The sequence below is a fragment of the Hyperoodon ampullatus genome, assembly GCF_949752795.1.
Source record: "Hyperoodon ampullatus genome assembly, chromosome: 1".
NCBI lineage: Eukaryota > Metazoa > Chordata > Mammalia > Artiodactyla > Ziphiidae > Hyperoodon > Hyperoodon ampullatus.
The window spans coordinates 36,213,949-36,239,120 of record NC_136914.1 but is presented as its reverse complement, the minus strand read 5'-3'; the positions used below and the strand labels follow the sequence as shown (position 1 = coordinate 36,239,120).

The 25,172-nt window shown below is 40.6% G+C and overlaps 1 protein-coding gene across 1 annotated transcript; it reads right to left on the bottom strand.

Moving 5' to 3' along the window:
* Window positions 1–300: 300 nt before the first annotated feature.
* Window positions 301–19,591, bottom strand: SLC10A6 (solute carrier family 10 member 6; the record flags this gene model as incomplete). The annotated part of the gene is made up of 6 exons (XM_079713163.1): window positions 301–597; window positions 1,721–1,878; window positions 3,741–3,916; window positions 7,089–7,177; window positions 8,744–8,862; window positions 19,179–19,591. The coding sequence occupies 6 exons, from the start codon at window positions 19,589–19,591 to the stop codon at window positions 317–319; spliced, it is 1,236 nt and encodes a 411-aa protein (XP_079569289.1). The 3' UTR covers window positions 301–316.
* Window positions 19,592–25,172: the final 5,581 nt, after the last annotated feature.

The window sequence follows — 25,172 nt, the reverse complement described above, 5'->3', positions numbered from 1 at the left end:
GGTCCAGACTCTGTCCTTGCCCTGCAGTATGAGGTGACATCTCCTCTACACAGAGTTCTAACTCTTGTGAGATTAAAATTCACAGCTTGACGACTTCACATAACAATGGGGATCACTCTTCACTGTATGGGAAGACAAGAACACACAAAGTAGCTAATAAATCTGTTGTGTAAACCCCCAAAGAAAGAACCTGAAATAGGCAGAGCATATTCTCAAAAGGGGATCCTATGACAAATCACAGTCCACACAGAAATATAAATATGTTGACATTTGACACGCAAACACTCCCATAAGCCCTGCCAACGAGATTCACTCATCAACTCTGCACTATCTTTACTGGCCACTGCGGAAGACAGGGACCAGTCAAGCCAGCAAACCCCTGCTTGGCACATGAGATCTGGCCAGTTGGCATGAGAGCCCTGTGGAGATCCATGGGCCCTGATGGCCCAAGAGTTAGAGCACCTTCTTCGTTCACCTCCAAGAAAGCACTGGTCTCTTTGGGAGAAGTGGATTTCTTCTTAAAGCGGGCTTCTACCCTTAAAGCAGGGTTCTTTATTCTGTGTTTGATCTTCAGTGTCCTCTTGTACATCTTATATGCTAGGTGTTAAAACATACCAGTATTAAAAATCACTTTAGCAAAGACTATAATTTGGTGACATTGTGCACTTGTCAATACTTTGGGGGTTTGTTTGCTTTGGATCATACACATATAAACACACAGGAAAAAGACGGGGAAAAGAAAAGACTACAGAGCAAAATAATTCAGTGTATCAAGATGGCTATTTCTGTCTGGAATGGACCTATTGTGATTGAGACATTCATCAGGTGGCTGACAGCTTGTCCGTCCATCTGTCCGTCTGTCCATCCATCCATCCAGTCAGTCAGCAACTCCTGTGGAGGGCTTAATATGGGTCAGGTGCCCCCTGGGTGCTGGGAGGTAGCTGGGAATGGGCCAAGCATACTCCTTCCATCACAGTCTCACCATGAGAAGGAATTAAAACCTGGATCTAAGACCAGGAGTTTTATTCTGCTAGACTTTATCTTGTGGGAAAATTAAACCCAAGTGCTCCTTATATTAATTGTCTGTAATCAATATATAATTAGTTATATCAGTAATCACTGAGCCTTACGTTCTGTGACAACAATAAAACATTTACAACGGCCAAGATTAAAATATACCTATGTTTGTGTACATATCTATCAATCTATATATTTTAAATTTACCTTCTGTGAACTTACATAATGACTGCCTGCAAAATGATGTATTTTTGGCTGTAGGGATAGATAAGCATATATATTTTTTAATATCTGTATGTATTATATTTCATAGTTAAAAAACATTTCACAGACATTCAGCACAATTCTTAGTCACATATGTACTGTGAAATAACATTTGGAAGACTTTCAAGGCTCTTAATAAAACATAACAAATGTCATTTTTGAGATAAAGAATTGTTCATGGAGAGTTCTGATAGTGCATTGTTTTTGTGAAGATTATTTGTTTATAATTATAAGCTCACTTTCACAGGTTTTTAAAAATATTTTTCTGTGAAACTTCCACTTGTGGCAAAGGATCTTGTTTATACATTTTACTTTCCCCAGAAATGTCGGGCTAAAAATGTATCACAAGGGCAGCACATGTATATTCAGATTGAAAAAGGAGTTAGTAAGCTGGGTGAACAATTTTCAGTCAAGTCCACTCAATGGGGGCTTTACCCACCTGCAACAATGAGAAACCCATCCAACAGCTGGAAGAGTCCATAGGCCAATGGGAAGATAAGCATCTGGACTAATTGCTCGGCAGTGAAAGATAAGTGCAGCATGGTGATGCACATCTGAATATTCTGAGCTCCAGTTTCTAAGGAAATCGTCCTGCACCTACCAATGGAAAATTTTTACATACTAGCAATAAGGACTATTTTTAAATTTTACATATAGCGATAAGTGCAAGCTATGAGCTGAGACCACTAAAAATGTTTATTCATTCAATAATTATTTGCTGAGTGCCTACTCTGTAGGTGGCCTCTTGAGAAGCACCTCTGAATAGGGCCCTATGAACCCTGCCCTGAGAATCTGGGTGAAAAGACAAGATATACACATAGAAACAGCACAAGACAAAGTATGATCGAAGGTCAGGGAGATGCTGTAGAAATTCAGAAAAGTGGCATAAATGGTTAGAGAAGGCTTCACAGAGGAAGGGTGAAACTAAAGAACGGAAAGAGTGAAAGAGGCATTTAATGTGGGGAAGTGATTGAAATTAAAGTTCTGGGGACACGTATAAGCTTGGCCTATTCAGTAAGCATTGCTTATGCTCTAAGCCAACCTGCGGGGAGTGGAGGATTGAAGGAGATGAGAATGGAAAGTTGAGTCAGACACAAAACAGTATAAACTAAACACTTGAAAATAAACATAAAAATCCTACATGAAAACAAAATGTCTGAAACGGTTTCTTTGGTAAAATCGTTTAGTAATACGTTTTTTCTACTTTCTCCTTTTCTATATTTTATTCATTTTCTAATTACAAAAAAAGGAAAAGAACAGAAGAGAAAAGAAAAATTAACCTCATTTGAAAAAGAAAAAGCAGGAGGGAGAAGAAGGAAAACCTAGGCAGGACCTTGGAGGCTGGGTTAGGCAGTTTCATCTTCTCCAATTTATTGAATACAAAGGGCGTCTTGAGGCTTTTACAGATGGCAGAAGAGAGGAAAGAGACGTTTGATAAACCAGCTTCTCTTTGCAGACTGGACTGGGATGTGGAGGTAACAAGGGTGTGGAATGTGGGAGTGAAAATATCGTCACTAGTACAAGGCAAATTCAGTGGCTCTTATTTTATTTCTAGTCACCCTGTTGCACGCTATACTTTCTCCAGACCACCCTCACTTCTTTCAGAGCCCTGTCCATAACCTGACAAGATTAAGTTACACAGCTGGACCTCACACCTGGACCATTCACAAGGCAAATGCAGCATCTCAGTCCTGATTTTTCTCAAGCCATCAGGTGTGGAAAAAACAAGATTGTTGACTACACTTTGCCATAGGAATACCTTCTCTCCAGATCCAATTATATTTCAACTCCTCAACAGTCTGTGTTCCTAATTACAGTCGTCCCTCTGTATCTGCAGGTTCTATATCCACGGATTCAACCAACCTCGGATCAAAAATATTTGGGAAAAGAAAAATTCTACAAGGTTCCAAAAAGCAAAACTTAAATTTGCCATGCAGGCAACTATTTATATAGCATTACATTAGGTATTATAAGTAATCTAGAGATGATTTAAAGTATATGGAGGATGTACATAGGTTATATGCAAATACTACGCCATTTTATAATAGGGAGTTGAGCATCCTTGGATTCTGGTGTCTGCAGGGGGCTCTGGAACCAATGCCCTGCGGATATGACTGTACTGACCTAAGGCCCAAATCTTAAGTCCACCACATTCTGGCTCTATGACCTTGGTCAGGTTACTTAAGTTCCCTGAAGGGTTTGCTCATCTGTAGAATGTAGAATGAGATACCCAGAGTATCAGCCCCTCAGACTTGTAGTAAGAAGGAAATGAGATACCCTTGGCAGAGCCCCACCAAATACTTGGTTACCACCCTAAATGTTCCCCAAGTGGACAACACCACCCACCTTGTAAATCAAAACTCTTCGTGCTTCCAGACATAGCCAGGTGGCAAAGCCTGCCAATGGCAGTGTGTTTAATTTGTCCTCCTTATAAAAGTTTATGGATAATTTAACTGTACCTCTGCCAAGATTGGTGGGTAAGAAGTGCCAAGAGAAAGCCTGTGACATGGCCAATCAAAGGAAAGATGAAGCTGATGGTCAGAAGAATGATGTCTGAATTCCAAGATCCTTTCGCCAGCACCACACCAGCAACTGCAACCACCAAAAGGAGGACCCCACCAACAATGGCTCCAACCTAAGGCAAACCAATAAAAGAGGTACAGGTAAACATCACAGTCTTTTTGCGAAGTCCATCACTGCTCCAAAAGCCTTGGAACCTAGAAGGTTTTAGAACAAAGAGAGGACTTAGAGAGCACCAAATCCAATCTCATTTTACAGAGAAGAAACCTGAGGTCCAAAGTGGTCAAGTGACTTGACTGAGCTAGATTTGATGAAGCTCAACACAAATCTAAGTCTTCTTATTTTATGATCAATATCTTTTCCTCTCAAGTGGAGGATTCTGCCAGAAGGATTAGGTAGTTAAGTTTTTCGTGGATAGGACAAATTTGTGAAATAAGTGAAACTTCTGATAATAAGCATCCAACACCTCTATACATGTCCTTGCAGGCCCCGCGCTGGTAACCTCTTGCCCGAGATCTGCCCTGCCCGACCATCCACCACTCTCTCCCTACCACGCCTTCAACCACCAATGACTTCTTGACTGCTTTGCTCCCTGTTTTTCTCTCCTCCAAATGAAATTTACCCATTCTTCATTAGACAACCTAAGCTAATATTAATGTAAAATGAGATACTATTGAAGATACTGATATCTTCTCCCAAATGAATACTGTCTCTTGCTTTTGTTGTTTAATAGGAACAAAAAAAAAATCAACAAAAATTTTTCCCAGTGGTCAGAGTTTTAAACCAGATAAAGAGGAAGCAAGACCCAGAATATGTGGGGGAAAGTCAGGATCTTGGCAAGCTCCCATTCACATCATGTAAACAGCAAACTATGCACCCAGTTCAGCATCAACCTTGATTTGAAGTGATTCAGGGTGTGGAGAAAGACGGTCATGGGGAAACGAAACAAAATAAAAACAACCCACTGGACGAGAGTTGTGTTCTGGGATCATTTTTACTGCTCAAATACAGGGAAAGACTGGGCCTCTGCCTAACAGGAAGATGCTGGAACACACAAAGGCCTCTGATTGTAAAAATCCTCCGTCGACATTCTACCAGGAAAGGGATTTCAAAGTTTAAAATTTACCAAAAGCAACTGAATCAGAAAATGAATCAGATCTAAAATTAGAAGAGGACTAGGAACAGAAAAGGAAGACATCCCAAAATAATGATAAAAATGTCCTAGTTTTAACTTAGGTGCTCCAGACTATTTATACATATTATTAAATATTTTCTGCCACAGCACCTATGGAATAGCCAAATGGTTTTTGTTTTGTTTTGTTTTTTTTTTTTTTTTTTGGGCTGGGCTCAGCTGGGTAGTTCTTTGTGGGGGTGGTTTATTTATTTATTTATTTATTTATTTTTGGCTGTGTTGGGTCTTTGTTGCTGCATGTGGGCTTTTCTCTAGTTGTAGTGAGCAGGGGCTACTCCTCGTTGCAATGAGCAGTCTCCTCATTGCAGTGGCTTCTCTTGTCGCAGAGCATGGGCTCTAGGTGCATGGGCTTCAGTAGTTATCACATGTGGGCTCAGTAGTTGTGGCACACGGGCTTGGTTGCTCCACGGCATGTGGGATCTTCCCGGACCAGGGCTCGAACCCGGGTCCCCTGCACTGGCAGGTGGATTCTTAACCACTGTGCCACCAGGGAAGTCCAGCCAAATGGTTTTTAATTTGCTCTTTACAGACATACAGAAAATGTATCTGATTTCTCCACTGACACTGATGGCCTAGTAGAGGATCTGGAAACATCAAAATCATTATTTTTTTGTTAGATGCCCTTTTAAGAAAGTAATCCAAGATACAGTACTTGAAAAGTAAGAGGTTCGCATGATCATACTCTCTCCTCCTGTTTTATAAGCAAAATTATAACCACACGTTGCCACACTGGAAATTTTCTCCTACTGAAATAACAGTAAAGTCACCATGTGCAATCCGGACGCACAGCATCTAAGCCCTCCTCCGGCTCCCTGTGCCCAGCTAATTTGTCTGCTTGTCAACCCCTCTTCTCATTCTCCATCTCATTGGAGGACTAGCGGGAGTTGTTCAGTCTTGTGCCAAACTGGGGAAGCAGCATCCATTCGTGCAGGCAGATGGAGTGGCATGTTCTGTCAGGTAGAGCCAAACATCAAGAGCTTAAACTGAACCAAACCATAAACCACAAACTAAAATGAACTGACATTTATTTGCCAAACCTCCAATTAGCTCCAAATGTCTTTTTTTACAAATGTAAAAAATAACTAAAACATTTTTTAAATCTTCATGAAAGCAGTATATAATAAAAGTATATATCTTCTAAAACAATACATAATTGGAAAAATGGACAACACCCTAGGAGATGGACACCATTGTTGAGAACACCTCCTCTCAAGCCACATAACTTTTTTTTTCTGTCTTTAAAAACCTCTTTTATTTATTTATTTTTTAAAACATCTTTATTGGAGTATAATTGCTTTACAATGGTGTGTTAGTTGCTGCTGTATAACAAAGTGAATCAGCTATACATACACATATATCCCCATATCTCCTCCCTCTTGCGTCTCCCTCCCACCCTCCCTATCCCACCCCTCTAGGTGGTCACAAAGCACCGAGTTGATCTCCCTGTGCTATGTAAGCCACATAATTTTAAAAACCATTTAACAAGGACATTGGCTTGTTTCCCCAGCAGACAAAAGACAACCCTGGAAAGTCAAGAGGAGGTAGAGGGTTCCAGCTCCCAGCATTCCAGGGCCAGACTCCTCAGTGCATTCTGGATGATTTCATTCTGACAGTTACTCGTGTGGTCAGCAGCCCTTGTTTGTGTGTACAAACTCCATCTTTAGAGGCTCACCCAGGAATGCTTGTGAAAGACAGCCCTTCATCCTGCTGTTCCAGGAAGCCAGCCACACTCATAAACAATGGGCCCGGTTTCATGCAGACTTGAACAGCCTTTGCTTGAGAGCACCTGTGTGAAGGCTTGTGAACAAATGGGTGCTCTCTGGCCACACGCAGGCCTAAGCTTTTCTGTCACTAAAGCACGAGTTCCATGCTTTGCAGGGTGTCATAAGCCTCAGTGTAGGGGCCCACTGGAGTGACAAAGCAAGGCTTAGAGTGGAGGAAATATGGTGGCTGGATCCAAAAATGCAGGACACGTAAAGAAAATTGCTAGGTGTGGGGCCGTGTCTGACTGGCCCCTTTGTTCTGGTCATTGCCTACGTCTATTTGTGAAGTCTCTGATTCTGAAATGTGCTAACTGTCCCATGGAGTTGCTTACCTTAAGAATAATTTTGGATTGTTTTGGCCACCTATAATTCACATAGACACCAAAGGCCACAGGAATGGTCAGGCACACAAGGGTAATTCCTGAAGAGAAGAAAAATCTGTCAGATGGTATCCCCTCTCACCCTGACCACCCATTTCTCAACAATTTAGGTCTATTTCAATTAGATAAAAGCTTTAATTAAAGATGCATTTTATTTCAGCATCCACCTCCAAAAAAATGTTTTTTAATGTTTAGAAGACAATCTTTGAAGGGTATATGATACCACTGAATGCCGTCACAAACAGTCTCTCATTTCTCTCAGAATCCCTCAACAGTCACATGGAATTTTAGAGACAACTGAAAATGTAAAGATTAGAAAACAGGAGGACCCTTTTATGTCTGCAAAATTCTTTGGTTGCTATGTATGGGGTCACCACTCTACAACTATAGCTATTATTTCTCTATTTGAAGCCAATGGGTGATTTGCTTCGCAAGGTAAAAAATATCTATTACAAGACAAAAACAGCATTTGTTACAGAAACCAGAGGAAGTTCTTATATTTCCAAGTGTAGCCAGGTAACCCAAAGGCAGGTAGAGAAATAATATTTTAATTAACACAAGTGACTAAAGACAGGCTCAACAGAGCAGAGGTCTACTTGCCAATAGGATCCATACACTGACATTTTCCAGTGCCACTTTCCAAATCTGCTCACTTGCAATACTAGCTCCAAAGTCATATGAGTTGCTCATATTTTGGGCTTTAATTGTTTACAAGTGCCTTTTAGAGTATATTATTAAAACAGAATATATTAAATAGTGATAAGAAAAAGTTGCACATAAAATCATGATTTCTAAATTAAGATTTCACTCAAATTTTACAAATACAATGGGCTTCGCCTTTTATCAGGACATGGCTCTATTCATGGTTCTGAACTATGGGCCATGGGTTGTTAAGCTCTCCAAGTAATTACTTGAGACTCCAGATTGACACTTTGGAGTTTACGAATCATAGTTTCTACCAATTCTCCAAAGACTCTGATCAAACCAGAATAGACATATCATCTCACCAAGTTTTTCTTCCAATCCTAGTGAGTCCACAGAGCTCTCAGAGTTTAAGGAGATAATGAAAGAGATATGGGTGTGGTTGTGACATGTGGATATGCTTTAATACTCAATAGGAACCATTTATGTTTATCAGTAAAGAGGTCAAGGCCACAGGTAATATAAAAGGTGGGACTGAGGGAACTAAGGTCTCATTAGAGCCACTGTGATTCAGTTCACCTGTGGGTCATAATGAGTCTAACTGCTTTCTAGTGAATTATATAAGGGTTGTTTGGTTTTTTTTAATAAGTAAGTTTTCTGGCTTTGTTTTCAAAAGTGAACCGTTGTAGGGGTTAAGAGCTTGGACTTTGCAGTCAGATTCGTGAGTCAGAATTCCAGTCTGCATTTACCAGCTGCATGACCTTGGTCGAGTTACTTCACCTCCCTAGTTCTGAAAATACAGGATATGAGACTGGTAATAGAGTCTATACTGTAGGGTTATTTGGAGAATTAAATTAGATAACATATTTAAACCCCTGTATAAAGGAGACACATAGTAAACAACAGCTATTATTATTACCATCACCATTACTATTACTATTTCATGTCACAAGCCCAATACAGACCTATGTTCTGATATGGAATGGTGAGATTCTGCTCAAGATTCCAGGACAAGGTGTAGAGATAAAGGCAGAGTGGCATCATTCCCAGGGCAACCACTGTAGAACAAGTTGTCATACTGATGCTGAAAGTAAAATTAAAGTAGATGCTTAAGAGGGAAAGTTTGAAATGAAGAATTTAGTCCTTACCAAAAACAACTCCTGGGGTACAACTTCTTAGAGATTATGTAGGGTAAGTTACTTGAAACTGCCTCCTGTTTTATTATTCAACAAATGATGACGTATTTGTCTAGAAAAAAGTTTCCTGCAGTTTTTGCCATCTATCAATTAACTCATATTTTATGAGCATTTACTCGTCCTAAACATTCTGCTAGTCACTATAAGGATTAATTTTTTTCCTTATACAGTTCTTCTTTATTGATATATAAGTCATAGACCATAAAATTCATGCATTTTAAAGTAGCTTTAGTATATGTGACTGTACTATTCTATTTCCAGAATATTTTCATTACCCCAAAAAGAAGCTCCACCCCATTAGCAGTCCCTCCCCATTCCCTTCTCCCCCCAGCCCCTGATAACCAGGAATCTATTTTCTGTCTTTATAGGATTTTGTCCCTATCTGGGTGATAAAACCAGCAACAAAATCAATCAGTAAAATTAGGGGAAATAAGGTAAATGGAAATGAGATATTCTTCAGGCCAAACAAAATACTTGTGTTTTTAATCACTGGGAAAAATTACACAATCTGTTTCAGCACATACAAACTGTTTATAGACATGATTAATGCTGCTCTACAGATGAGGTGAGGCACAGGGAACATTATACAACACAACCCAGGGGTAAAGCAAGAGTTTATTCCCTTCAACACTAGGCTTCAAGAGTCTTGGAAGGTTCTAATATTCATAGTTTAAATTCTCACAGCAGACTGCCTTGCATATAGTATATGCCCAACCTGTGTTAATGGTACAAATGGCCTAGAGACTGAGGCTCACTACCTCCCAGCCCAGCGAGGAGGGGAAGGAGACCCTTCGTAGGACTAATGTCTGCTGCAGAGATAGCAAGGGTCCTCCAGGACTTGATCAGTCCTGCAAGTTACACATCATTCTTCCTCATAATATGAATGACCAATGTTTCCATCTAATTACCCTGTCTATAAAATAATCTGTCTGTGATAACTTTGACATTTTCTATCAGAAGAATGTTTATATTCCCAGCAAAGCAGCAACCATTATACTTCAATGATATTAAAAATAATCCTCTGTACTCTCAATCACTGCTGGTGAAATGAGGACTTCCCTGGTGGTGCAGTGGTTAAGAATCTGCCTGCCAATGAGGGGACCCGGGTTCGAGCCCTGGTCCGGGAAGATCCCACATGCTACGGAGCAAGTAAGCCCCTGTGCCACAACTACTGAGCCTGCACTCTAGAGCCCGTGCACATACAGCCCGTGCTCCGCAACAAGAGAAGCCACAGCAATGAGAAGCTTGCACACTGCAACGAAGAGTAGCCCCCACTCGCCACAACTAGAGAAAGCCCATGTGCGGCAACGAAGACCCAATGCAGCCAAAAATAAATAAATAAATTTATTTTTTTTTAAATGCAAAATGGCACAACCCCTGGAGAGAGTTTGGTAATATCTAGCAAAATTACACATGCGTTTACTCATTGACCCAACAATCTCCCATCTGGGAATCCAGCCCAAAGATGCACTGTCAAATATTTAACTAATTGGTGACCAGTTTCAGAAAACCAGACTTAGGTAATTCACAAGTATTTGTATATATCCCTTCTCCTCTTTGTTTTCATTTAAACAATCCTGTTTTATAGATGCTGTTCAGAGAACAGAGGCTTTGTTGTTTTCTTTTTAAAGCAACTTACTCTGCAGCTTGGTTGCTTTTGTTTTTTTCTCCACTTAATATCATAGGCATTTTTCAGGGCAACAGATATAACAAACTCATTTTTTTTTTAAAGAACTGCAGAGTACAACATAAATATGCCATAACCTCTTCAATCACTCCAGTAATAAACATTCTTATATATATTTCACTTGAAATAATTCTTCTCTTTCTGTAAAATAGATTCTCCAGAGTGGAATCGCTGTGTCAAAAGTTTCTGTTTTTTATTTTAATAGATACTTCCAGATTATTTTCAAAAAAGCTTGCTGCATTTCACAATCTTGCCTGCACTGGAGGCCATCAATCCCTTTTAATTCTCATGAGAACATTGAAAACTGCATCTCACTCTTCTTTTGTTATACACCTGACTCTACAAGGTTGTGCTTTCTTTCATGTTTATTAACCTCTTGGATACCCCCTCTCAACAGCCTTTCTTGTCTGATTTTTCTTTTCTTAACCTGTAGGAGCTACTTTAAGATTAGGGTACATATCATCAAATGTAATACAAATATTTTTGCCAAGGTTATTTTATATTTTTACTATGCTTATGACTTTTGCCATAATAAATAACACTGAGATAGTCAAATCTGTCCATGTGTCCTTTTTTTTTTTTTCCTGGCTTCTAAGTTCCTTGCCTAGTTAAAGATTTCCCCCTCTCCTGAGGTTATTCAAATATTGCCCCCACTTTCTACTTTTTCATAGGTTTATATTTTACATTTATATCTTTAACTTACCTAAAATTTATATTTTATATTGTATAAGATATGAAACTAATCTATTGTCTTCTATATTGAGGGGCCAGTGTGTTAAATTTTCCAAATAAACAATTTTTCACTAAACTGAAGTGCCAACTTCATTATATATTATATGTATGTTCAAGTGTGTTCAAAATGTCCTTTTTTCCTAAGCAAATATCAGACTGTTTTAATTATGATGTTTTCATAGTGTATTTTTGTATATGACAGAGCAGACACTTCCACATAAGTCTTTCTTTTCAAACTTTTCTGAGCAGTTCTTGCATATATTTCACTCCATATGAGATTTAAAATTATCTTATTCTATTAAGAATGCTTACTTTGGGCTTCCCTGGTGGCGCAGTGGTTGAGAGTCCACCTGCCGATGCAGGGGACACAGGTTCGTGCCCCGGTACGGGAAGATCCCACATGCCGTGGAGCGGCTGGGCCCGTGAGCCATGGCCGCTGAGCCTGCGCGTCCAGAGCCTGTGCTCTGCAACGGGAGAGGCCACAACAGTGAGAGGCCCGCGTACCACAAAAAAAAAGAATGCTTACTTTGAGCAAAGTCTTCTTCCTAACTAGAGAGCAGATTAAGGAAGAAAAGCAGCTTGCCACAGCTCTCAAACCTTTGTATTCAAGAAGAGTGTGTGTCTCGAACGCTTTTCCAAATTCCTAGTCTATGATAGTGCTACATTCCTGGCTCTTCATATCACCACATCCTGAAAGGAATTCCATATTACATCACTTTGATCTTGAACTTCTGGAGAACTAGCAGAGAATTTTCCTCCTCTATGGCTATGGCTCAAACACCAGAAAGGTAAGATTCATGACTGTGGGAAGCAAAGTGTGAGATTATATCAGACTGATTCTATATCCTTGATTACATAGGTTACTACTTCCACCCTTTATACAACTTCACGCCCATAATGTTCACAGTAATGGTCAAGGAAGGCAACAGAGGACCCTGGTGCTCTGCCAAGCTGGAAAAGCACAAGTGAATGTGTCTGAATGCATTGGATAGTCACACCTTTTGTTTTACTGCCATGAAATTCCAATGTAGCATAAACACAGGATGTGGCCAACTGGGTCTCTTGGCTGTTCACATATAGGAAAATTGTTGGCAAAATCTGATTTCAGTATAACAAGATTCCACTTGCACTAAGAAGAATGGCGTCACCATCTGCAAACTATTACAGAGAATAATGGGACAGATTAAGCAAGTCTGGACAAACAGGTAAATCCTGAACCTCCTTTAAAACATGGAAATTACATATATATGCATTATACTAAAATGTAGTGTCGATGAGTATACCATTTTGCAATTGGGGTTTAAATTATACGCATGTTGTTTTAGTTTGAAATCAATAAACTCAGGAACTCTGACACTCAAAACTATGAAAGTACATGCTTGCTTCCCCACTGAAAAAAACTTTTAAATTATCTAGGTAGTCAGATGGACATGGAATATGCTATAAGATCAGATCAACAGACTTGGGCCTAGAGAAGAGTTCAAGGCCAGGTTTTCCATCCTTAAATATAAATGTTACTCCCGTCTGCTGCTTCTCAAGAACGGTAACCAGCATTTATTGAGCACCACCTGCTAAGTATCAGACCTCATTACATACATTTTCTCTTTTCGTCTATAAAACAACCCTATGGGTAGGTATTATTTTCATTTTATAGACAAGGAAATTAAGGTACATAGCATTATAGAAACACACTAAATCGCATGGATTCAATCTAAGTTCTGTCTCTCAAGATGATCTTCAGTTCTCCACCAGGCCCTGTCAGACAGATCTGAAGATTCTGAAGTCCTATTTTCAGGGTTTCTGCTGAAGGATCAGGAGCTCCTTTAAAGTTCAAAAGTCAAATTTGGCCACTGAATCCCTCAGGCTCTACCACCACCAGTAGTCAGAATCCTTTCTCTGCCGCTGAGGACACAAACACGTCCTCACGGAAGAACAGACCTCATATAACAAAAGTTATCAAACTAGAGTACCCTGGTTGCCTAGTGGTTAGGGTTCCAGGATTTCAATGCTGGGGCCAGGGTTCAACCCATGGTCGGGGAACTGAAATCCCACAAGCCGCATGGTATGGCCAAAAAAAAAAAGTTATCAAACTAAAGACAGTGGGAGCTGTCCTGAGTTGTACCAATAAACTGATTGCATTTCAAGAGAAGTTTTGTAACACACACGAGCAACCAGAAACTTTCCTTCAGTCATTCACCCTCATCTATCAAGCCCCTGCCACCACCAGGCTGGCTCTAAGCATGCAGAGGAACAAGCCCTGGAGGAGCTCAGAGACCTAGTGAGGCTGAAAGTAGCCCAGCTACTGCAGTATGCTCTGATAGATGACAAGAAAGCATTGCATATTTAGTGCTATGGGACAGAGGAGAGGCATCTCTGTCAAATAGTTTCTGGAGAAACACTAAAAACTGGGGTGGGAGAGGGGGATGCTTAGACTTCATAATTTGCTTTTCTTTTCCTATTGTCACAAAATACTTAAAACTTAGAAGAGCCTCAGATCCATTTCCGGTTTATACCCTAAAGAACTGAAAGTAAGGACTCCAACAGATACTTGCACACCCGCGTTCATGGAAGCATTACTTACAATAGCCAAAAGGAAGAAGCAACCCAAGTGTCCATCAACGGATAAATGGATAAATAAAATGTCTTATATGCATACAATAGATTATTATTCAGCCTTAAAAAGAAAGGAAATTCTGACACAAGCTACAGCATAGCTGCACTTTGAAGACATTATGCTAAGTGAAATAGGCCAGACACAAAAGGACAAGTGTTTTATGACTTCACTAATATGAGATACCTAAAGTAGTCAAATTCATAGAAACAGAAATTAGAATGGCGGTTGCCAGGGCCTAAAGGGAAGGAGGAATTATTGTTTAAGGGATACAGAGTTTCAATTTGGGAATATGAAAAAGTTCTAGAGGTGGATGGTGGTGATGATTGTACAACAATGTGAACGTACTTAATGCCACTGAACTGTACACTTAAAAATGTTAAAATGGTAAATGCTATGTTATGTATATTTTACCACATTAGAAAAAAGACATGACACAAATGAACTTATCTACAAAAGAGAAACAGACTCACAAACATAGAGAACACACTTGTGATTGCAAGGGGGAAGCAGGCAGGGGAGGGATGGATTGGGAATTTGGGATTAGCAGATGCAAACTATTTTTTTTTTTTTTTTGCGGTACGCGGGGCTCTCACTGTTGTGGCCTCTCCCGTTGTGGAGCACAGGCTCCGGATGCACAGGCTCAGCGGCCATGGCTCACGGGCCCAGCCGCTCCGCGGCATGTGGGATCTTCCCGAAGGACCGGGGCACGAACCCGTGTCCCCTGCATCGGCAGGCGGACTCTCAACCACTGCACCACCAGGGAAGCCCACAAACTATTACATGTAGAATGGATAAACAATAAGGTCCTACTGTATAGCACAGGGAACTATATTCAATATCCTGTAATAAACCATAATGGAAAAGAAGAAGTAAAAGGGACCTCAGAAAGTCTAACCCAATGATTTTACAAATGAGGAAACAGGTCCAGAAAGGTATGCTGAAAGACACACAGCTCCTTGAGCAGAGACTAAAACACAGGCCCCTGACACAGTGCTCTTTTGCCTGACCCATATAATAATAATCATAGCTCACACAGCATTTTGTGCCAGTAAGACTCTAAGCACTTTATATATATTAACTCATTCAATCCTTACAACAATCCATGAGGTAACTTATGTTTCTCCCTATTTTAGAAGTGAGGAAACTAAAGCATAGAGAATTTACATAACCTGCCAAATTGACCCAGTTAGTAAGGGATGGCTCCAGACTGGTGCACTTAACTATGACACTGTACTGCCAGATCTGTTTTCCTGTCCTACTGTCCAAGGCAAGAATTCTGTCCATCCTTATTATAGTAGATTGCAAAAATGTCCCCAGTTCTTTCTCCCCCTCTTTTCCATGCCCTCTGCACTGTGACTTTGCAGCTCACCCCACTGAGAGGCAGGATCTACTTCTCCAGTCCTTGTATCTGGGCTAGCCTTGCAATTTGCATTAGCCACTGGAATGTGGTGGAAGTGATGGTGAACTGCTTTCAAGCTCAGGCCTCAGGAGACCTTGTAAGCTTCCCAGACACTGTCATGTGGTTAGGTCTAGGCTAGCCTGCTGGAGAATGAGAGGTCACAGGGAGGAGAGCCCAACTGTCCCAGCTGAGGCCATCCAAGATCAGTCCACATTTAGCCAGTCCCCGGACATGTGAGAGAGCCCTGCCAAGATCAGCAGAGCTCAGTCCAGGGGCAAGATAATTTTAAGGCTCTTCATACATGTAGGCCAACTGTTTTCCAGAACAGTTATAATGGATGATTGGAGGAGACAGATCAGGCCAGTTGTCGTTGCAGGCTGTGAAGACAATGGGCGAAAGAAAGTTGGAAAAGTGCTGGGTATGTTTAAAGAACAGTTACTAGGGACTTCCCTGGTGATCCAGTGGGTAAGACTCTGTGCTCCCAATGCGGGGGGCTGGGGTTCAATCCCTGTTCAGCGAACTAGATCCCACATGCTGCAATGAAGATCCCATGTGCCGCAACTAAGACCCAGCGCAGCCTAAATAAATAAATAAATAAAAATAAAATCTTTAAAAAAAAAAAACATAGTCCATTTTGACCAAAGACCTGTTATGCTTAAGGGGTTAATGGTAAATAAACCTGCAGGAGTCAGTTAGACCCGGCTTAGGTTCTACCCAATTTAACAGGTGTTGAGAAGCCTTTACATGTATAATATGTTCCTTTTCTCCTCACAGCACCATAAAGGAAGTACTATGATTTCCACTTACAGAAAGAGGTCCCAAGTCAGGATATAAAGACAGGCAGTCTGACCCCAGAGCCTGCCTTATCCACTTACTACAAAACCATGAAGGAAAGACTGAAGGTAGAGAGAACATTGTGAAGATACTGCAATTGGCCAAGAAAGAAACTGTGGTGCCTGACCTGAGGTGATGGCAGTAGACAGATAGGAAGCAATAGCTATGGGTGACATCGAGAGGGTGGGCTACAGTACTAGCCAGAGGACTGACTAAAGAAAGTGAAGCATGAAGGGGAGTCATGGGGTGGGGAGGGACTGCTAGGATGATGAGTCCCGGTGACTGGAAGGATGACTGGTGTCAGCAACAGATACTCAGAATGCAGAAACTGGTTCAAACATGTTGATTCTGAAACTCCTTGTTTGGTGTGAACAAATGGAGAACTGCAAGTAAATTGAATGAAGCACGGAGTTAAGGCATGAGAAACACATTTAGGTTTAGCACTCATCTCAAGAGCACTAAATCTAAATTTCCTCATTTGTAAAATGAAGATGTTGTACTAAATGCTCTTGGATTTTATCCAGTATGAAAAACAAAATTTCTATCAATGACTGCCTAGTGAGTTTTGCTTAAGTTATTTTTGTTGGTAATCAAGTAAGAAAAACATAATGAACTTGTAGATTGTTTCACTTGATAACACTGAATTTCCTATTTGCAATTTTTACTGAGAATTAAGATTTACTACTCTTGTATCTATAAGTTTTTGAAAATCTAATATTTAGTCCCCATTTTAAAATTTCATTTCTTAGAATTTAAATTTTATGATTGTTTTTTGTTTTGTTTTTTGTTTGTGAGGCTCAAAATCAAAATTTTATTAAAAAAATGGGAAAGTAGCTAACATTTACTATAACATAACATACTATATGCCTACATACATACATACATACATATTTCCTCCTTAAAATACATCCTTGTGGGGAATAGGTAATTTTAACATGTTTTACAAATGAAGCTTACAGGTTAAATAATTTGACCAAAGTTAAAAGCTAATTAAGGGAAGTAAAATGAGCTTTATCTTTTATAGACTTCCTATTAATTGGTGTTTTTATTATAATTTTGGCTAATAAGAGATGAAGGTAATAAATGTTCTCTTTCCCAGAACAGAAGTGCTTGAGAACACTGCTTAAAGATTTATGTTCCTGCTGAGAAGATCTAGTTGTGTTAATAAATGGCATTGAAGAAAGTGCCTAAATTGCAGACTGATGAGAAACAGATGTGCTTTTAAATCTGAGTTCTGCCATACTCATTTGTAGCATTTGGCAACATACTTAACCAATCTGAGACACAATTTTCTCAGCTGTAAAATTCAGAATAATAAAAGGCCATTTACAAGGTTATTTTGAGAGCCAAGAAAGAAGGGAAAGAAAATACATGAAAGCATAGACCCCATGCCTGTCAGGGTACTTAATAACTATGTTTTCTTTTTCTTTCCAAAAACTTTCAGGCCCTGGAATTTATCACTGTTATATGGACTTTGTGTAAAGAATATTTATCATTTCCCAATTATTATGTTAATGGTCAACTTCATTGAATTTGAATTAGCAGTGCACATTAGGGTTTTTTTTAATTTAATTTTATTTATTTTTTATACAGCAGATTCTTATTAGTTATCCATTTTAGACATATTAGTGTATACATGTCAATCCCAATCTCCCAATTCATTACACCACCACCACCCCACCCCCCGCCACTTTCCCTGGGGGGGGGTTAAATTAGCGATGCAGGTGATTCATTTCAAATCTTTGATAAGTGGGTAACCAGAAACATAGCCATATGAAAATTAATTATTGGTCTGTTTGGCATGAACCCATTAAAATTTATAGGTGAAATAAGTTCCATATGCTAAACATTCAGCACATGCAGGAAACTAGAAACCCATACCTGCAGCTGACTCACTAACATCAACTCCCAGCATGGTCAGCACCTCTGATTCATTCATTGTATGATAAATCTCAACTAAATGACATACACATCGAACAGAGATTTAAATTTATAAGTAGTTCTTTCTCTGGGCAAAAGGTGAAACAGTTTGTTCAGAAGTAGGCAAAGATTCTAGAAAGACCACTGTTTTTAGCCCTGTCATTTTCTCCAGTTGTGGCTCCTCTGTTTTTTCCTCAAATGCTCTTTTCCCTATCAAAACAAGCACTCCAAAATACTTGTGACTAATTCAATCTCATTAAAATGTAAATGAATGATAAAGCTTAATGCTTCCTGGGGTATTTATCTACACCATAATTGGAAATAAGGTCACTGGCTTAAATGAAAGGAATGAGATTCTAGTAATGAATGTTAAACATCTGCAAAACAACAAGAAAGAACAGTTTTAGTCATAAGTCTTTTTCTTGCTCCCCAAGTCAACTCAATAGCCACTTAAAACAGGATATATCTATCACATACCCCTAAAGCTCCCTTATCCAGTCCCCCAAAATACTGATCTCATAAAGTAGGTGCTCGGGCACCACTTGCTGATTAGAGCCATGAGGCCCTCATTCTGGTTATGCTGCTGCCACCACCACCACTACAATAGCTACCAACCAGTATCCTTGGCTTCCTGGGATTCTGAACCTATGTCCTGGGAGACTGTGAAACCAGGACTGTTGTTAAAGCCATCAGTGTGGGTGAGAATGAGTTCACGCCTAGGAAGGGCCATTGGGTGAGGAAGGAGACCTGCTTTCACTGTTGCATATGAACACAGCACCTCTACTCAGAAAAGTAGTTGACAGTAAAACAGAGGACAATCACAGCAAAGTAAATTTTAAGTTCAGAAAGGAAAGTCCTTCTGGGACCGAACAAGTCTGTGTAAAATGTTTCCCAATAGAATGTCTACCTAGATTGGCAGAGTTTTTAACGGGAAGGTGTCAGTACCTCCCATCCCCACCCCCATCCCTGGCAGAGTGCTATCAGGGGAAGACAGCTGAGCTTCCCTAGTGTAACTTACCTGAGATCCATATCTCCATCAACCCAGTAGGTGAAAATGTTCGAGATGGTTCCCCCTGGGCAGCACCCCATGATGAGGATAGCCATAGCTTGGACTGGCTTCAGAGAGAAGCTGATGACCAGGAGATAGGCAGTAAGAGGCATGAGCCCAAACTGGCAGAGCAGTCCCACAGCAATGCCCCAGGGTCTCCTGATATGCGACCAGAGCCTCCAGATCTCCACAGAGCATCCCAAGGAGAACATGAGCAGGCCGATCATCACGGCTGACACCACTGTGAAAACAAGTTCCAGGTTCCCATAGACCTCCAGCCCCACTGGCAACTCCTCCTCTGAACTGTTGGCAGGGCAGGCTGAGCTGCTGGAACAATTTGCTCTCATCTCCTTATCCCTTAAGGCAGCATTACAAATGAACATCTGCCGCGATGGCTGGGCAGGTCTATCCTGCCACGTTTTGTAATAATTCCAAGTCACACATGGAGGATCATTCCAATAGCTGTTGGCCAGTCAGGTGATTCATCCTAATCTGATCAATTTATTTGCGAGTGGCATTACAAAAGTAATTATCATGGGCATGAAACATATAATAAACTGTGGTAAGTAAGGCTTTCCACTTCTGTTCTTACTCACTAGTGAATATTCAAGTGAAATGAGACAAGCAAACACTGTCAAGTGGAGCAACTGGTATGCTGTCAGAAATCACATTGTGTTCCAGGAGAGAGGTTGGATGGCAAGGCATAATTTCTCCAAGTTCAGTAGGGATTTCCAAAAGCTAGGATGAAATGTTCTGCAGAGACAAAGGCTAACTCTGGAAAAAAGAAAGGCAACTAAGCCAAAGCCACACCTCACAGCATTAGGAAAACTCTTCTGTTGAAGACATTAAAACAAAAGGCCAGTTAAGGAAATGTCAGGAGGGACTAAGGATAATTTCAAGAGAGCTTTGGAATTAGTCTCACTTTTTCTTCTTTCTATTTCTATTAGAATTTGTGTCTAAAGCCAATAATTAAACACCTGTAAAAATAATATGATATTAAGCACCTGATTTGCCTCATGAAACATGTGGAAACTCACTTCTGAACACAAAATAATTCAAGGGAGCTGTCACTTTCTTTTTGAGATGCCTCACCCCAGGTTTTGTAGTGAGGTCTGGGAATTCAGCAAAAAAATGTAATAAAGAGCTTGTCTGGAAGGCTGAAGACAGAGTCTGAGGTCAGCCTCTGACTGCAATGGCCCAGGGCCCCTCTGTGTGCCTTAACCACATGGACACATGTTTTGTTGGCAAAACCAGACAAGGAAAATATAGTTCCATGAAACTGAAGCTCCAAGACAGCAGATGCCACACCCTTTCTCACAGAAAGCAGGAAGTATATTTGTGGGACAAAGAGGGATACTAGCTATGCATTGTTTATTTTTGGATTAGCAAATTATTTTCCATGACAAAATGCTCCAGGCATGTTTGCTGTATTAAAAACAAGTTGAATACAAATGTAAAATGAAATCTAACTATTTGCAGAAAGTATAAACTGCCTGAGGCAAACACTCCCTAAAAGCAGCTCTGAAGGTAGAACCTTGCTGGAGGTCATCAGAGGTCAGCATGAGGACCTGCTGCCACCAATTCTTGTTTTATGCCCGAGAACAAGCCAATGTCTACACCAAGCTTGGTGAGCCTGTCAGGAGGCAACCCAGAACCATATATATTGTGTTCATACAGAGCCAAGCAGAGAAATGGACATTTAGGAGTGGGTTAGGTCTCTGGAAAGCTACATGTTCCCAGCTAAATGATGCTGAGGGGTGGTCGAGCTGAGGAAAAATGGAGGAAGGAGAGAACTAACATTTTTTGAGCACCTACTAAGTGACAGAGGCATGCTAGGTACTTTATACATACGTGGCTATGTCTGGTGAAGCAGAAGGTTTTTTTTAACCTTATTTAGTAAGAAGGTATCAGATTATTTCTGTCTGGATAATGTCAAAAAGTCCCTTGGCAGTCCTTCTTTGTTCCCAAAATAATCACTTGAATGACCCTTATTAATTATACAAATTTAGGTTTAGTAAGCCATTCTTGATAGATGATGAAGTGATAGGAACTTTGGTGATTTGCTTGGTACTCAGCTCTAATAGCTTGGAGGAGGGGGCTAAATTTGCAAAGTGGACTTAAGGAGTCTCCAAAGGGGAAGGTGTCCTTGGCCACTTGCCTTTTGAAATTCAGCGTTAGCAGAATTTCTCAAATGAATTAGGATGATTACAACTGAGGTCCACTGGTAGAAAATAAAATCTAATTACACATCCAGAAAGGAAGGGATGTCTGGACAGGTGACAAGTTCCTCTGGATCCAGTTGTCTTGGCACAGATGTCACAGGGTGATACAGGACACACAACTGAGTATGTGGATGTAACCAGAAGAGAAGTAACCTTGAGAGGCCAAGCCTGGGCGCCACCAAGTTGTGTGCAAGGATCTGGACCAGAAGGGGCATGGCAGCAGGGGGTAAGGACCCACTGGTCTCAGTAGTACCAATTTATTCAAAAGGTCCCAACAAAACACAGCAGCTGAGACCAGGGCCTACCAGTGGGCTGGTCGGGCTTTTTTGAGTTTCTCTCCATTTGGGGTTGAGAAGGAGCCTCCTTCGGAAAAGTAAGCACCTAGAGTTCTTAGTAAATTTGTAAAGGAGATTTTAAATAGGGGATCCCAAACATATTGACATGTAGAGATTCTAGTGATTAATTAGAAAATTTTAAAAGCCAAACTTACACCCTGTGCTAGCGAGGTGGGTCATGAGATCCCACTGAATCTTCACATCCAAACTAAGAGGTATGTACTATCATTCCCCACTTCACAGATAAGGAAACAAAGGACTAGTGAGGCCTTTGTGATTTGTCCAAGGTTATTAAGCAAGTAAGTTGTAACCCTGGGATATTAAATCCCAGTCTAATTCTCAGCTTGTCCTCATTTCCCTGGAGCACAGCAAAGTGGAAACAATGAAAGTAGTTGGCAGGATGATCATGCTGAAAAGACTGGCAACACTTAGACATAACTAAGGGATAAAACACCACTATTTGCATTAAGATGGAGAAAGAAACCAATTAATCCCTAATCTCTAAATTTATCTCATATGTTCACAAGCTTAAAATGCACCTGAATATGTTCAACATATATGCACCTTAATTTTGAGATCCAATTCTACAAACCACAGGAAATGCTTCATGTATTTCTATTCTCTGCAGATAGAATTAGAGGTTAAAGATATTCTTCAGGAAAACCAACTGAAAAGCCTGGCTTCTTCAGGTTGAGAATGTAAAGGCAGAAGGGAAAGTGCCAAAAAGAAAGATGATTAAATATGGCTAAGGAATTGTTTGCCAAACTCTGAGAATTATCACAACAGGAAACTTCTAGAAGCTTGAAGAATGTAAAAAATCCACCTCCTATACAGTGGTGGGAATGTAAATTGGTGCAGCCACTATGGAAAATAGTATGGAGGTTCCTCAAAAAACTAAAAATAGAGTTACCATATGATCCAGCAATCCAACGCCTGGGCATGTATCTGGACAAAACCATAATTTGAAGAGATACAGGCACCCCTGTGTTCATAGCAGTACTATTTACAATAGCCAAGACATAGAAACAACCTAAATGTCCAATGACAGATGAATGGATAAAGAAGATGTCGTACATATATATAATGGAATATTACTCAGCCATAAAAAAGAATGAAATAATGCCATTTGCAGCAACATGGATGGCCCTAGAGATTATCATACTAAGTCAGTCAGAAAGAGAAAGACAAATACCATATGGTATCACATATGTGGAATCTAGAATATGACACAAGTGAGCTTACCTAGGAAACAGAAATATAGATCAATGGAACAGGATAGAAAGTCCAAAGATAAACCCACACACCTATGGCCACCTAATCTATGACCAAGGAGGCAAGAATACACAATGGAGAAAAGACAGTCTCTTCAGTAACTGGTGCTGGGAAAACAAGACAACTACATGTAAAAGACTGAAATTAGAACACTCACTCACACCACACACAAAAATAAACTCAAAATGAATTAAAGACCTAAATGTAAGCCTGGATACTGTAAAACTCTTAGAGGAAAATATAGGAAGAACATTCTTTGACATAAATCTCAGCAAGATCTTTTTCAATCCACTGCCTAGAGTAAGGAAAATAAAAACAAAAATAAACAAATGAGACCTAATGAAACTTAAAAGCTTTTTCACAGCAAAGGAAACGATAAACAAAACAAAAAGACAACCCTCAGAATGGGAGAAAATATTTGCAAATGAAGCAACTGATTAATATCCCAAATATACAAACAGCTCATGCAGCTGAATATCAAAAAAACAACCCAATCAAAAAATGGGTGGAAGACCTAAATAGACATTTCTCCAAAGAAGACATAGTGATGGCCAAGAAGGCACATGAAAAGATGCTCAACATCACTAATTATTAGAGAAATGCAAATCAAAACTACAATGAAGTATCACCTTACACCAGTCAGAATGGCCATCATCAAAAATTCTACAATAGGGCTTCCCTGGTGGCGCAGCGGTTGAGAGTCCACCTGCCGAGGCAGGGGACACGGGTTCGTGCCCTGGTCCGGGAAGATCCCACATGCCGCGGACCGGCTAGGCCCATGAGCCATGGCTGCTGAGCCTGCGTGTCCGGAGCCTGTGCTCCGCAACGGGAGCGGCCACAACAGTGAGAGACCCACGTACTGCAAAAAAAAAGAAAAAAATTCTACAGTAAAGGCTGGAGAGGGTGTGGAGAAAAGGGAACCCTCTTGCCCTGTTGGTGGGAATGTAAATTGGTACAGCCACTATGGAGAACAGTACGGAGGTTCCTTAAAAAATTAAAAATAGAGCTACCATATGACCCAGAAATCCCACTCCTAGGCATATATCCAGAGAAAACCATAATTGAAAAGGATGCATGCAGGCTTCCCTGGTGGCGCAGTGGTTGGGAGTCTGCCTGCCAGTGCAGGGGACAAGGGTTCGAGCCCTACTCTGGGAGGATCCCGCATGCCGCGGAGCAACTGAGCCTGCGCTCTAGAGCCCGCGAGCCACAACTACTGAGCCCATGTGCCACAACTACTGAAGCCCATGCACCTAGAGCCCATGCTCCGCAACAAGAGAAGCCACCGCAATGAGAAGCCCGTGCACTACAACGAAGGGTAGCCCCCACTCGCCGCAACTAGAAAAAGCCTGCGCGCAACAACAAAAGACCAAACTCGGGTTTCCCTGGTGGCACAGTGGTTGAGAGTCCGCCTACTGGTGCAGGGGACACAGGTTTGTGCCCAAGTCCGGGAAGATCCCACATGTCGTGGAGTGGCTGGGCCCGTAAGCCATGGCCGCTGAGCCTGCGCGTCCAGAGCCTGGGCTCTGCAATGGGAGAGGCCACAACAGTGAGAGGCCCACATTCTGCAAAAAAAAAAAAAAAAAGACCAAACTCAGCCAAAAATAAATAAATAAATAGATAAATAATTTTTTTTTAAAAAGTAAAAAAAAAGAATAAAAAAAGAGGATGCATGCACCCCGATGTTTATTGCAGCACTATTTACAATAGCCAGGACATGGAAGCAACCTAAATGTCCATCAACAGAGGAATGGATAAAGAAGATGTGGTACATATATACAATGGAATATTATTCAGCCTTAAAAAGGAATGAAATAGTGCCATTTGCAGAGACATGCATGGACCTAGAGATTGTCATACAGAGTTAGATAAGTCAGAAGGAGAAAAACAAATATCATATAATATTGCTTACATGTGGAATCTAGAAAAATGGTAAAGATGAACTTATTTGCAAAGCAGAAGTAGAGTCACAGATGTAGAGAACAAACGAATGGTTACCAAGGGGGTAAGGGGGTGGGATGAATTGGGAGACTGGGACTGACATATATGCACTGCTATGTATAAACTAGGTAACTAATGAGAACCTATAGTACAGCACAGGGAACTCTACTCAGTGCTCTGTGGTGACCTAAATGGGA